Here is a 15,131-nt window from a genome sequence, read left to right as displayed (position 1 = left end):
TTCTCTATTAGTAATTAGTCTTACTTGCGTGAGAGAAAGCCTCTGGCAGCGCTCTGGAAGCGTATGATGGTATCAGTTATCTTTAGGTCTCTTTCTTCTTCCAGGTGAGCTAGGACTCCAGCTCTGAAGAAGACTTTACTCTGACCCACCCTGAACAGGTTTTTATCCAGCTCTAAAGCACTGATCTAGAAGAGCAGCAGGGGAGTTGGTCAAGCTTCTATCTGAACAACTGTATGTAATGCTGTGAAGTTTTAGCTGCTTGAAAGTTACATACCATGAGTTCTGATGCCTGTTTGCCATCCATGAAGGTGCGAGGAATGGCATTAGGGGTTAGGATCTCATATCTGGAAGACAAATGATAAATGTGCGATTGAGTGAATGATACGATGAGCAGAAAGGTCTACTGGCAGGTGCCATAAAAGATTCTTAAAGTGGCATGAAGTGTGTGCGTGTAGTTCACACTTCACGAATCAAAAAGACCATCACAAATACGCACCTCTGTCTGAACTCCTGGAACGGGATGCGGTTAGGGAATCCTTGTCTGCATATACGGATGCCCTCCAAAACACCATTACATCTCAGCTGGTCTAAAACCAGGTGAGGGGAAAGCTTACCGGCCTGAAGAAAAGTAAATGGGTAAAGAGTCAGCAGAAAGAAGGCTATTATCTCTTCTCACTAGTTCATCCTGACCGCCTGCCTCACCCTCTTCTCGTGGTTGGGGATAATGCAGCGGAGGAAGTTAGGGTTGGTGTTCCTCAGTGTGGCCATCAGCTTGGTAAGAGACTCCTTGTAAAGCTGCCCAACAGTCCTAAACATTCCTTTCTTCGTCTTCAGTCCTGCTGCTCCAAATGTGACCGGCGCGCTGCTCTCTCCTGACGACACCTGGTCCAGACCCACAATCCTGTCCACTAGAAGGAAACAGAGCACAGGGTCTCACTTTTGGCAGAAATGATCAATTAGCTGAAGTTAAAAATAAATAAATAAAAAAGCATGATTTGGCATTTCATGAGTGAGTGAACAGGTTAATGCTATTACACAATAGCAACAACACCTGGTTTCATATCTCCCATCAAGCTCTGGACAGAAATAATATATGAGATGGATTTCGGCCATCATTAGTTTTTAAAACTAGAACCATAGCATCTATTTCCACAGCCAGTACACACACACACACACACACACACGCACACACACACTTAATACAGTGCATGAGTTTCACAGGTAATGTTTTTCAAGCTCAACCTGTCAACTTTGGACATGTCTGCACAGGCAAAGCTGCAGATCTGCCTGAAAAGACTGATGGTTTATTTTGTTAAGTGTATGAAGCTAATTTCATACACAGGAGTAAAAAGTAGAAAGAACAGAGAGGCCAGTATCACCACTCAGATCAATATGCTCCAGTTCATCAGATGTGATCTAAACTAAAAAAACACACTGATCACTGATGACTAAAGCTAAAGGTCTACACTGGTTAAACCATGCTACGCTATTTACATGTCAATACTCTAAAGCAACATGTTGCGTCTCTAAAGCTGATTCAGGATCACATTTCTGCACGCAAGTACGCTTTCATTTTTTTTGTTTAGAGATCATGCACGTTAATTAACATGACTATAAATGTGTCCGGGCCAACCAATTACTCATTTTAAATTATTGAATTGAATTCAATAGAGCTCTTCTAGTTACAGGCAGACACTCTAAGGTGATCCTGAATGTGGCTTTTGTGACAAATGAAGTGAAACTTCTACAGACAAGAATCACTACGAGAATTACTATCAGTGAAGAAATGTGTCACCACAGAGTTACGGCACTTGTACTGAAGGCCAAAAACGTGGTGAAAGAGAAATTAGAGAGCAACACAACAGCACAGAGACAACATGATACAACACAACACTACCACAAAAACATCAACTAAAAAGAGGGGAAATGGCAGAAAAAGCAATAAAGACAACAAAAACTGGGCAGCCAGCAAACAACAGTGGCCGGAGGGAGGATTGTAAGGAGGTACAAAAACCTACTGTCTGCGCCATTAGTCTGCAGTGTGGCATAGGAGTCAAAGAAGTACACACGAGGAAGAGTTTGAATGTCTGATCGGGAAGCATCAGGAGACCACAGGGAGCAAGATCATAGGAAAGGAAAGGAGCCCAAAAGGGATAAAGAGCAGGCAAAAGAGGAGAAGACAAGAAGGAGACAGAACAGAAGAAAGCGAGAAAGAAACGGCATGTAAGAGAGGAGAGAAATGTAGTAACGTTAATACATTTTTGCACCAGAATAGCTTAAATATTTATAACTGGCACAGTTGCAAAAAATGCTGAAGTTTTCAATACAAAATCTGTAAAGGCAGCATTTAGAAAGTGTGTGAAACAGAAAGTCTCACCCTCTTTCCAAAGCTCTGAGACAAAATGATCAGACGACTGGTGGAGAAGAGACGCCACATTGTCGTTCAGGGGATCCATGTTCTTCACTAACCAATCATTTGCCTTGTAGTCCACCTGTGGAAGGAGAGGTCACATGGTAGAAATCAAAGCTGAGACAGATCATCACTGAAAGTCAAAACGTGGGTTGCCTAAATTTGAAAGGATAGATTAAAGAAAAACAAAAGTCAAGGGATACCTTTCCAGCGTAGTGAATAATGGAGAAGTCAGCTTCCCCACGTGGCTGCTTTGATTTGAAGAATTTTGGATGGCTGCCTTGCTCAGCAGACAGCTTCTCCACAAATGAGCGATCTGTGGCCCGAGGGAACCAGCACTCTTCATCAAGAAGAGCCAGAACACCAGGTGCGTTGGCCTGACATGAATAGAGGGGAAATTATTAGCAAAATGTGGATTTCCTCATTCAAAATGACAAAATATTAAAGAATTATTTGATGCTGTTTGCTTGTATTAGTTAATCAGTGGGCTCGTTCACAATATGCACTTTATTTAACTATAAATAAACAATCCGTTGTCCCATCTGTATGGAAAACACATATCAGTTATCAGCATCTAGTCTCATCTCATGAAAAGTAAAAATGTGTTTTAGTATGCATGTACTGGTCTCTCGATGAGGTCAATGCAGGGCTGTAAGTCCAGGCCAAAGTCAATAAAGTTCCACTCGATGCCCTCTCGCTGGTACTCCTCCTGCTCCAGGATGAACATGGTGTGGTTGAAGAGCTGCTGCAGCTTCTCGTTGGTGTAGTTGATGCACAGCTGCTCAAAGGAGTTGAGCTGCATAGGATCGGTTTAGAAAAGCAAACAAAGATAGAAAAATTCATGTTATGTACACTGAAAAAGTACAGGTACATTGTTGGATTTGTAAAGACATAAAACTGTATATAATTCACACCACTGCACATCTGTAATGCTGTTTTATTCTCCACAAAAAATACAAATATAATGCTAGAAATATCCCTTAATGTTACATGTTTCACTTAATTACAGACAATTTATTATATTTTGAGAACAAAGTCATCCTCTGTGCTAGATTGGGTTAAACTTCTCACTATACTGCATCATCACATGAACACACCTGGAAGATCTCAAATCCAGCGATATCAAGGATGCCTATGAAGGAGGCTCCCTGTCTCTGTCTGCGATCCAGAGCTCTGTTGATCCTGTGGACCAGCCATCTGAACAGACGCTCGTATGTTGCCTTTGCCAGGGCCTCCACAGCAAAGTCAGCCTAGGAGAAAATGTATGTATAGTCACACTCCACAGGGACAAATGTTTGTTTATGTATGAGCATGTGTGCCTTTTTTGCATATAAGATCTTACTTGTTCTTTAGTCTGGGCTTTCTGCACATACTCTCGGCCTACTTTGATCCTTGGGGTGAGGATGGCCCGAGTGAACTCCAGCACATTGATGCCCAGCAGATGGCAGAGTTTCTGAGCAGCTGTGTTATCAGGCATGGACGCCTGGTCATGGTTCTTCTCCTTCATGAAGGATATATTCCCGAACTGGAGCACAGCAGAGATCACCTTCAGCATGGCTGCAGAGAAGTAAGACAGGGAAGAGGAAGGTGATTCATAGCAAGGATTGAAGACACAAAATACCCAATTTTTTTTCCCGCCTCTGTTCTCTTACACATCGACTCCTCGGGGTTGAAGCCCATAATAGCCATGGAGTCCATAGTCTGGGTGAAATTCTCTGAATCGCTCTGACCAGGAACAGGTATCGAGCCTCCACTGAGAAAGCGATACTGATCAGCAGTTCCTAAGAGCAAGTCCGCTAGAGACATAAAATACAGCAAGTTTTAGACACAGTTTACTAGTCGGTTTTGCAAAAATAGCATATATGTTTTATAATGACACTTGTATTCACCTCGAGTTTCCTCTGACGCTCCACATAACAACTGGTAAAAGATGTGGAAAGTCCTCTCATCCTTGGCCTGACGGGTGGCCCGAGACTTTTCAAGGAGGTCTGAATTTATATAGTTATGGATATGTGCAACCATTTTAAAGTTGTTTCTAGTATGGTACACAGGTAAACCCTTAAATGCTTTCCAAATGAACACGGACAAGCAAGCATTCAAGTAAAAATTCAGAAAGACCGTCTGCCTTCTCACTCCCCTTTGCTGTAAAGGCAGGAGGAAGTGCAGTTTCACAAAGTAAGCAGAAAGATACAGGTTTCAATGTTGGCACCAACAATGTATCCCGCCACGTCAAAATTGATACGAATGAATTTACCCTGAAAAAGCAAGAGAGGTGGCTCATGTTTCAGTTCATTTCTTTTTATACTGACGGCAGAACTTTATCTATCCGATTAATGAATCTAGTCAACTCTTACAAATCTAGAGGAGTTATCGTTCTTGACAGTCTTTGCGTTGCCGAAGGCCTCCAGTATAGGGTTGGCCTGCAGCAGCTGTCTCTCCAGCTCACCCTGTGAAACAGAGGAGACGTCTGATCAGACAAAACTACAGACATGACAGCTTCACAGAAAGACTTCTATGGTGGCCTCTAGACTAAAATGCACACGTTAACACTGCTCTGCTGAGAGGAACTAACGATCTGTTATGTAAAATACAAAAAAATACATGACTCAGTCTTGAAGAGCAGTGACACATACTGATGCATTTTAGGGCCCAATATAGCATCCAACACACTCCCCATTCCCCGTCACAAGAACAAATGATTCTCAACATAATTTAAATACTTGTCTCTCATTAGCAATCCGTGATAAGGGGATCAATTATGTTGCACATTTGCTTTTCATATGTTTAATAACTTCCTTTTTGAAACCTTTTTATTGATTTTTAAAATCAATAAAGGGCTACTATCGACTTGGTTGAGAAGCACTGTTACACAGCGAGATGTGAAGCTACATATTGGCTGATTCAAGCTCGCTGCAATGCATTATTGCAGTTGTCGCACTGCCGATGCAGCAGCTGACGATGCAGCAGCAGCCAGCAATGAGCATCAAAGGAGGTAGTTACAGGAGATGGTTTTATGGCAAAAACTATCAAAGAATGCCAGTCAGTCAACACAAAAGGCAGACGCACACAGAGAGAGCAAGAGGCCAGCCCTTTGATAGCGACAAAACACAGAGCAAACAATGTGTGCACTGCACACATTAACAAAGCCATATAGTTGAGTATGTACACTTCAAACGCTGTACACACAAACAGCTGCAACAACACACCCGCTCCCACATCATTCAATTGCATCATGTTCAGTTTGTGTTATTAAAACCACATCTACAGCAGAAACACTTTGCAACCACCTGCCCGCTGAGTATAACAGTAGAGACTGAACTAACTACCAGAACTAAAGACCCACAAGACCACGGGTTATTCAGATGAAAGTCAGAAAGAAGGAAGATATGATTCTCACTATGAAGCAAGACAATCATATCAGGTCCTGTAAATATTCTACAGGAAGAGTTTCACTTTTAAAAAAGGACTCCCCATAAATAAAAACCCAAGTTTTCTAAATATTTCATACTCACATATTGCATACTCTGGTGAATTGTGTGTGGGAAAAAAATGAAGTTTTAAGGGGGAGGAGATTGGGTGGATGGACAAACATGTGGATTGGATAAACAAACAAACAATAAAAAGACAAATAAGACAAATAAGACAACAATCATAACAACAAACAAAAGAACAGAAACAGTCTAAATCGAATATACTGTCTAGGGCTTCACTGTTAATGAGCAACAATATCAGCATGACAGTTCAATGGTTTAAGGTTACTCTGCTTTGAGTTAGTTGGAGTTCATTAGGCAGAAATCAGGGCAGGAGAAAAGCAAAAGTAAGGACAGGGCAGCAAGACAGAGTTAACTCACCCTGTTCACTATAGTGCTGCCTCTTGTTAAGGACCTAGAGCCGTCCATCTGAACATGCAGGCAAGAGAGAAGGACAGTGCAGACGAAAGAAAATGAAGGAAAAACCAGTGCAGGAAGGAAGGTAAGAAATAATGCTCAGAATGATTCAAAGAGGAAGCCCACTCCGAGCTAAGATACAATAAACTTAACTGCACCTACAGAAAACCTGGTATGTCTTATCATATCAATTAACAGGGAAGAAGAAGATAAAGAAAGAAAAAAAAAGAAAAGAAGAAGAAGAAGGAGAAGAAAAGGAGTGCTAGCTCATGAAGTTGGATGTCAACAATGCAGGAGCTAACATATGGTTTTATAAGGAAGGAAGCTGAATCGACATGATTGTTAGACACACAATGCATTTTGGAGAGTAACACTCAATATAAACACAACAGTTTAATTTACAGCTAAGCTCCACAGCCTCCCTTTAATAATCACTTAAAACACTGCAGTACATGAGTCACAGAAAGTAAGACAATCTTTTCAAGCTGTTTCAAATTAGTTTTTAGTCTTTCTACACTAACAGCCCCTGTTTTTAGACCCAAAGTTAACTGTAAGACATCAAGAGTAGCGTCAGTCTTTCTTTACATATACACCAGCTGGGCAGCATTTCACGCTTAAAACATGCAATACTCTTCCTAGATTGGTGATTTAGTGGTCGAAGACTGCCTAATACGTAAACAGCAATGTCAACCTGAAATAGTTGTAACTGGGTTTATTTAAACTGTACAGTATTTAGAGTGCAGACTGCAGTTATTGGTTTCTCACATCAATCCTTAGTTATTTCTTCACCCATTCTATCCTTCCTGTCATTCCCCTCCTGTTTTATTCCCAAGTTTCTATAAAGCCTTTCTGTATGTGATGTGTTCTCCAAGCTGCTCTTCTTCTGTTCTGTTGCACCTCTGCTGTAACATACCTGCACAGCTTCCTTTTTTCTACCCAGAGTGCCACCTTTATGGGAGGAGGCAACATGAGCCAGATACTGGATGACTTTCTTAGTGTTCTCCGTTTTCCCAGCTCCGGACTCTCCTCTGAAATACAAACACAAAACTATGTAAGGAACACAGCTAATTCCCCTGTTGGCCTAAATGTTCGGTCTTTAACATATGGTCTCAATCATGAATTGGTATATATAATTTTTACAGAGAGAGAATCCACATGAACAAGTGGCCAAACGCACACTAGTCACAATAATAAACATTAGAGCCCATGCAGTGCATTCAAAGACCACAGGTCTAAACAGAAGGCAGGTGTGAAGGATATAGGCTATGCTAGTGTTGTTGCTTTTGGAAAATAATGGAGGAGAAAGGAACAAAAATAGCAGCTGTAAAAGATCTGAAAGAATCAGCCGAATTGTTCCACACACACACTTTGAGACTGACTCGGGATGAGCCTGATTTGGGAGCCTTGACAATGACAGGAAGAGTCTGGCAGGAAGAAGAGCAGGATGGTAGGATCAGAGGCAAGCAAGCAGGTAGGGTGCACACAGACAGGAGGCTGGCTATATTCACAATATGGTACTGAAGTCTTAGTCGATTTTCTGTGTTATTTTTCGCTCAATTATAGAAACTGTGTACGTAGCTACATGGAAGAATTACTAAGATGTAAATTTACTCAGCTGAGATTTTTGTTTTTTTCTTGGAAAAAATATAAAATCCCAGATAAAATCTGAAATTATCACATTTTCCTCTTCTGATCTATATAAAAGGACCAGAGTGTTTTGATTTGCACCACATTTAGTTACAAATATAAACACATGAGTGCATGCAGGCCTCAATGCATACTAATTAAAGGAAATGCACACCGAATATACAAATGCAGAAGGACTCCAGCAAACACTAGAAAATTCTCCTCCCAAATGACAAAGCATGTACACAGAGACACACTGATGGCTTGCTGCAGGCTACTCACGTGCAGAGGATTGACTGATCTTCTCTGTCTGTGGGAGAGAAAACACGTCACAAGGTCATGGGGGCGACATAAAACGCCAACCGTTCAACAACAAGTTTGGCTAAAATGAATAAAAATGAATTACATAAATGACATATGATTCCTTGAAATAACACACTGTAGATTGCTCCATGGGAGTGAAGAGGCTTTCTAAGGCATTAGCTGGCTCATGTTATATTAAACCTCCACCCCCACAAACTGGGCATGAAGTGCTGTGGAAATCCATGCAGCCAAATAAATAAATATTCTGTGTATTTGAGCCCTTTTTCTCTGCATGTCAGTCACTTCTTTTCAATAAGAGCTGTAAAGCAAAGCTGGTCACCAGCTGAACTGGTCTCTCCAGGCTGCCAAACCACTCAACACTGGTAGTCAATGGGTGGACACTGTTTGCAACATTGCTTGCATTTGCTTTTAAGATTCCCACGCGCTCAGCCTGGAGGAATTCATACTGGTCATACAGGTTGAATCACCTCGGTAACACACCTACCCTTAAAGAGGTGTGAGGTAGTAATTTCGACTAAAGAGTCTCATCTGCCCTGTTCTGTTATCTCAGGTAATCACTCAAAGGCAGAGACATTGCTCAACCGACCCTTTCTGTCTCATTTAATAAACTCTACATGAAAGGCAGGGAGGGCATGAAAAGTATCTGTCAGTAATTGCTATTACATGTAAAGTTATGCGGTTAACCACAACGAATACACAGTTATATCACTGGATTGACTGTTCGTTAAAAGGAGTGCCACTCTTGGAAATCTCAGTTGTAAAAATACCATCCCGTATATTTGTTTTAACTTTTCAGGCTTTTGATAAAAGCCAGGAATATACCACACCTTGAAACAGTATTCACAATGTGGCTTAGTGATCAAAGATCACGGAACATGTACAGGGTCAGAGTTAACTAAGGGTTAGAGGTCACAGACAGTACTAAGTACCTTGCAGCATGCTGCGATAAGCAGCCTCTGATATGGCGTAGATGTGAGGGGGCATCTCGTGGCGTTTCTTGCCTCGGTACATTTCCACAATGGATTCTGTGTAGATTGGCAGGTTCTTGTATGGGTTCACAACCACACAGAAAAGCCCTGAATATGTCTAGAAGAAAACACACACAGGAGAGAGAGATTCACACTGACCTAATTTTGCGTGGGGGATGTCAATCCCAGCAGAATATAACTGTCTTACCTCTCATAGTCCTATTCTTTATACTCTATAATTCAAAAATACAACTTTATGAAGAAGATAGTGAGTTTAATGACTGTTTTTCAAAATCTGCAACTTTTCTGACCTCTGACACACTTAATACAAGTAATTTAGGCCAGACTGCAGTAGACTGACAAAAATTACATGTTCTGTGGGCGGCCTGTGTAAAATCTGCAGTATCACGATCTCATTAAACTGTTGCTTTAGCAGAAAGCACAGAAGGGAGGCAACAGTGCTGCCAAGATTGTATAGAGCATCCCGGGTTACATATTAATGCACAGGATTGTGCACAGAAGGATTGATTTTAAAAATTCAAAGAAAAATTGCACCTCTTGTAAACACAGTCAGTGATGACACACAGTGTGTCAACACCAATAAAGCTCCCATGATGATTGCTGCATAAATGAAAGTCATGAAAGCCCCCCACACCTATCTTATCCAATAGTATGATACACCCTTCAAAGCTATTCCAACAATCTCTCTGCGTTCCTGACTTTCCACCTCTTATTTAGCATCCTCCATTATTTACACATCATTAACAGGAAGCTCTGCATTTAATCGAGTCAATTTTCTTTATGTTATTTCACTTTAAATGCCACTTCACTGATATCTTACATCTGCACCCCCCCCCCCTTTTTTTTTCCAGCAGAAACTGAAGATGCCCCCATAGCTGCCCCACACCCACACAACAACTTCGTAAACTGACTCCACACAAGCTGAAATGCATCTCTTACCGATGCATATCAGCTTACACAAGAGATCCCACCGCACTTCACATGTACACAACATCCAGGACTTCACGTGTCCAGCGACTGCTTCCTCTTGCTCATGCATGTGTGTACAGTGTGAGCTGTGGTTGGTGCACTCACATAGATCAGGCCAGAGTAGTATCTCTCTCTCAGGTTGTGCAGCACCGACGCTTCATTGAGGCAGGTGAGGTCGGCCATGTCCTCCACTTTGCTGAAGCGCGGAGGGTTCATACGCTGCACCTCCTCCCTGGACAAGGTCACACGCCGCTGGCTGTCTGTCAGCTCCACCTCCACCTCATCACCGCGCTCCTCTCGGATGCTGGCAGACTGGATTTAATAGAAAAACATTGAGGAGTTTTCACCTCGTAACTGAGAACAAAATGAAACTTGTTTAATAAAAGGATTTTTGGGCAGACTGTTGGATCACAACGATGCTATGAAGATGCTACTTGGCAGACTCAAAATCACTCAGAACAGCTTTCCAAACAGATGACACTTATAATAAATGTATCTTTGACTTAAAAAACAAACGAACTGTTAAACAGTTTCCTGTATCAAGCATATTAAGCTGTATAGTTCTATTCAGCTTAGAGGAGAACAGAAAGCCTGCACATCAGGTCGAACTTCATTCACATAACTTGAAGTTTGCTAAAGAAAACTGCCAAAATGAATGCACACATTTACTACACCTCAGAAGAAGAAAAAACTCCTACCCACATTTAAAATACAGCAAACATTGTAACTATATTTAAAAAGAAATGTTTGTCAGAATGGGACCAAGTGTGGTTTGGAGCATGAGTGTCATTACATTTGACAGCATGACGAGAATAGACGGTGACAGATGAGGACAGAGACGACCTCCTTTGTCACGCTGCTGATCTCGTGCTTGTTGGACAGGAAGTACTGATCTCAAGCTCTGACCATGTTGCAGGACCCTGCTCTGCTGCATTTTATTCTCTCCACTACTTGATATGCACAACACGCAAAATGTGTGTGTGTTTGTGCGTGTTTGCATTCATGTGGGTGAATGTTAGTCACACTGAACTACCAGCTAAGAATATGAAACTAGATGACAGTGTGCATGCCTTTCTGTGTGTGTGTGTGTGTGTGTGTGTGTGTGTGTGTGTGTGTGTGCTTGATCATGATTGTAAAATGAAGTCAGTGTCTCTGCAAAGGCCTCTTTAACATTGGGAGGCTGAAGGAGCGTATTGTTCTATTCATAGAGCTTTTTTATGAAACGAGTCCAGCAGAGACAGAGAGAGGCTGTGAGACAAATCTTCAAATTCTTATGTCACTTCCTTCAACATGCACACTGCAAACTTGTCATGAGCATTAGACAAGTAGCAAGGTGAAGTGAGACAAATAACATGAGGGCCTCATGATCAAGGCTGTTACAGTTAACCAAATAAGGTGTGAAAAACATTTTAGATAAATGAAATAAAGATAAATTCTGAACTGAGACATGTGCTTAGTTTTAGTACGGATCAATGTGGTTAAATGTTTCAGCACAACAAGCATGGTGACGCTTTTGTTTGTTCTTTTTACTGGAATGTCTAAATGACATCAAGTTTTTTTCTTTTTACTGTAATATCTTTTCTGAGCTTGTGAAAACTTGTCCATGATGGATACACCCACATTTAAATTGTAAAGAAAATGAAACTAAATATTTTTAAAGACTAAAGGCCAAACTGAAATGAGCAAATCACAACTGGAAACTAAGTGGAAGTAAAACAATTTAAATGACAAAAGTAAATAACGTAATCAAAAATATTAAATTGTAAGACTGTGCCTGTGATACTAACTACACTTAACCCTCTGAGGTCTTATCAAGCTGACGTGCATGCTTAGAGGTAATAGAGGTAGAGGTAATCGCTGCTGATGACTTAGACCTTACATAGTTACATATGTAAGTAACCATCACAAATCAAAAGTAAATAATCCAACAAGATGAAAAAATAGAGCACTGCTATAGTAACAAAAACCTCCTCAAACATAAAAAATGTGACACACACACAGCCCATGTCTGTGCCTGACCTGTCTGACACACCTTTAACTAAGGGCACACACTCAGGGCCAATAATTCACCAGGGGATTAACAAACTCAGACAGTGGAAGGAAGGAATAAGAAAACAAGTGAAACTTGTCTATTGTGTTAACATCCTGCATTTGAAATGTTTGTGCTCGTGCACCGCATGTCATGGCAGCTCACCTCGAAGCCTTGTTTCTCTGAGGGCACCCACACCAGCCTCTTAGCTGCCCAGTCAGCCTGGCTGGCAGCAGAGAACATAGAGTTGTTGGAGTTGGGAGACCCTGGCGCTGTGCCCGATGACAGGAAGCGGGTGACATCGTTGGCACCGCCCCCCGTTGGCCTGGACATGGTACTTCTGGCACTAGGTAAGGAGAGAATTAGACATGAAAAAAAGGGCGCAACAAAAAGTCATTCCCTGTTGAGCCACTTCTTGCCACAGGCCTACAAACTGGAGCTCTGCAGAGGATATAAAGGACTGTCGTACTGTGATACTAATGTGATTCTGTGCCAAGACATCTCACACTTGATGTGCAACCAACCACGCACCCACATATATAGGAAGAGCAATAGTAGCACGCAAGCCATATCCAGCCGAGTTTTGGCCAGCGATGGCCTAATTGAAAGACACAGCAAATCAAGGAGAAGACAGGAATGAAAGAAAGACAGAGAGATGGCTGGGTGGAGAGCTGGAGGGGTGGAGGAACAGCGAGATACATCAATCCACTGAGTAAACTGACATGACAGTGAAGAGGGGGAAGGATGGGAAGGGAAAAGGGTGGGAAAGCAGTAAGAAGAGGAGATCAAAATGGACTGGATCTATTGTTAACTTGAAATAGATAAGGCACTAGAGCCCACTGGACTCAGCAGAGATAAAACTGTAGAGGCCCTCTCACTGAGGACTTGGACACAGTGGTGCCAAAATGCTGATTCGCCTTAGGGGCTGGGGTCCTGTGGAAGACGAGGTGACAGTCTAAAAGTGGCAGCTAATCTAACACATGAAGGCAAACTATAGCCAGGATCACTGCAGTACTACAACATAATGATTCAGCTACTCAGACAACTAAGAAATATACTAGGAGGGGCAATAAAGCCAACCAGAAAAGCCCGGTTGCAGGTGTGGCAGCTGTTACCACTGCTTTATTTATTTTATTCATCACTTAATGAGAAACAATCAGTAAAACAAAAATGAATATTTGATGCTATTTTAATCTCTTTGAATCTCTGAAAGTAAAGTGAGGACATTTTGAGTTGATATTGTGAGCTGCTGACGTGATAATGTACATTATTATAAATTATTACATTATGATACTTTCTGACTTTTAACAGAACAAAAAAAATGTATCTAGAAAAAAAACTGAAATGTCAAAAATGCGCTCAGAGTATGCTGAACTGAAATCTATGTCAACAGCAGAGATGCTCGGAGTGGAGTAAGGTATAGGTTCTTTAGGTGGCTCCCCTAATGCCAAGGGGTCACCACAGCAGATGGTTATCCAGGCTTTTTGATTTAGCGCAGATGTTATGCTGGATATCCTTCCTGATACAACCCTCCCATTTATCTAGGCCTGGGAATAGAACTGGGAATGCAGGAGCTTGTATCCCTCAGGACTGGGTTTCAGTCTCCTCCTGGTCTTAAACTGCAGATGTTTCATGTGTAAAGCAAATTTGTTATAACAGCTAAAAAAAAATTATACTTTTTTGCAGATTTGCCTGGTGATTCTATGCACACATTTCATTTTTGTCCTCATGATACTGATATTTAAGTTGGTTTAGATAATGTTTTTTTTAATCTACCCAAATAAAGGCCAAGAGGTGTTTTAAAACTTTCCATATCTTCTATTGAACCAGGAAGCGAAACTCTTGAGATTAAGACCTTCTTGCAAAAGAGAATCTTAATCTGGGTTGAGACAGGAAGCATTAACTAAGCAGGTTTTTTGATAATGGGAGAAACTGGATTTCCCAGAGAAAATCATTGTAAGCAAAGGGAAAAACCTGTTAACTGGACAAGAAGGGCCAGGGTTTGAACCTGGGACCTACTTACTGTACCACTGATAGCAAGATGGTTTTATTATCTGTTAGTTAACAGATAATTAGATTCCCTAAAATAACATTAACCTTTTGATTAATCTTTCTAGCATCCCAGCTTCAGCTATTAGTGTCATGTTAATATAAATCTGTGGCATCTGATGGTCTAAATGGTGAGTATGCAGGTGATTTTTTTTTTGTGTGAGGTCATTGAAATTAACAGAATTCAGTTTTATGAAGGAATGAGCTAATACACGTTCCTCTGAAACAAGCACAAGGGATTACCTTTGAACAAGTCAAGTCTGACCAGACAGGCTTTTGTGCCGTCGTATAGGGTGAGTGTGTTAGCTTTAGGCCTATCCTCCATGCTTTAACAGGTATGTCATCGAGCTTGATTCTTGCTATTCATCTCACTTTTTTTGGCCCGTCTGTCCCCAGCCCTGTGATTACCATACCTGTAACCTTAATACAACTGTGGGTGTGGAGTAAACATGCTGACAAAAGAGTCGCCACCACCCAGACAGTCAGTATGGAAAATATGTGATCCCAGGGTGACATAAAACAGCTGTGCAACTGTTATTAAGTTCAAACTTCCCACATGTGCCACTCAGCCCCAAGTCTATTTCTTACTACTTTCTCATATTTCTGGGTAATGTAGTTTTAAATAAATATAACAACAAACACTTTATTTGCCTGGGACTATATACAGACTATTTCCAGGAGAAGAGAAACATGGGTTTACTGCAGCCAGCATTGATGAAGTAATGTACAAACATGTCATGTGAGTGAATCATGTGGCTGACTAATATGCATTTAATACCTCTAAATGCCACAAAGAAATGTGCTCTATCGGGGTTGGGGTAAAACTTATTAGCAGTCAGAGTGTATTG

The 15,131-nt window shown here is 41.3% G+C and overlaps 1 protein-coding gene across 10 annotated transcripts in view; it reads right to left on the bottom strand.

Moving 5' to 3' along the window:
• Positions 1-15,131, bottom strand: part of myh14 (myosin, heavy chain 14, non-muscle) — a 33,549-nt gene that overhangs the window by 16,964 nt on the left and 1,454 nt on the right. For 3 of the 10 annotated variants that reach the window (XM_082552405.1, XM_082552411.1, XM_082552402.1), the window contains exons 2-22: positions 12,400-12,580; positions 10,311-10,517; positions 9,177-9,333; positions 8,206-8,233; positions 7,211-7,325; positions 6,262-6,309; positions 5,923-5,934; positions 4,765-4,857; positions 4,602-4,665; positions 4,300-4,398; positions 4,063-4,206; positions 3,753-3,967; positions 3,508-3,660; positions 3,033-3,206; positions 2,614-2,787; positions 2,378-2,492; positions 2,019-2,087; positions 703-908; positions 497-618; positions 275-344; positions 25-185 (exon numbers count right to left, since the gene is read on the bottom strand). In XM_082552405.1, coding sequence (XP_082408531.1) covers positions 25-185; positions 275-344; positions 497-618; positions 703-908; positions 2,019-2,087; positions 2,378-2,492; positions 2,614-2,787; positions 3,033-3,206; positions 3,508-3,660; positions 3,753-3,967; positions 4,063-4,206; positions 4,300-4,398; positions 4,602-4,665; positions 4,765-4,857; positions 5,923-5,934; positions 6,262-6,309; positions 7,211-7,325; positions 8,206-8,233; positions 9,177-9,333; positions 10,311-10,517; positions 12,400-12,567 — 2,594 coding nt within the window. In that variant the 5' untranslated portion in view covers positions 12,568-12,580. The remainder of the gene's footprint in view (positions 1-24; positions 186-274; positions 345-496; positions 619-702; positions 909-2,018; positions 2,088-2,377; positions 2,493-2,613; positions 2,788-3,032; positions 3,207-3,507; positions 3,661-3,752; positions 3,968-4,062; positions 4,207-4,299; positions 4,399-4,601; positions 4,666-4,764; positions 4,858-5,922; positions 5,935-6,261; positions 6,310-7,210; positions 7,326-8,205; positions 8,234-9,176; positions 9,334-10,310; positions 10,518-12,399; positions 12,581-15,131) is intronic. The other 7 variants (XM_082552403.1, XM_082552404.1, XM_082552409.1 and 4 more) reach the window with 5 other exon arrangements.

The sequence above is a fragment of the Aulonocara stuartgranti genome, assembly GCF_965226115.1.
Source record: "Aulonocara stuartgranti genome assembly, chromosome: 11".
NCBI lineage: Eukaryota > Metazoa > Chordata > Actinopteri > Cichliformes > Cichlidae > Aulonocara > Aulonocara stuartgranti.
The sequence above is the reverse complement of the archived record's forward strand: the minus strand, read 5'-3'. Positions and strand labels throughout refer to the sequence as shown.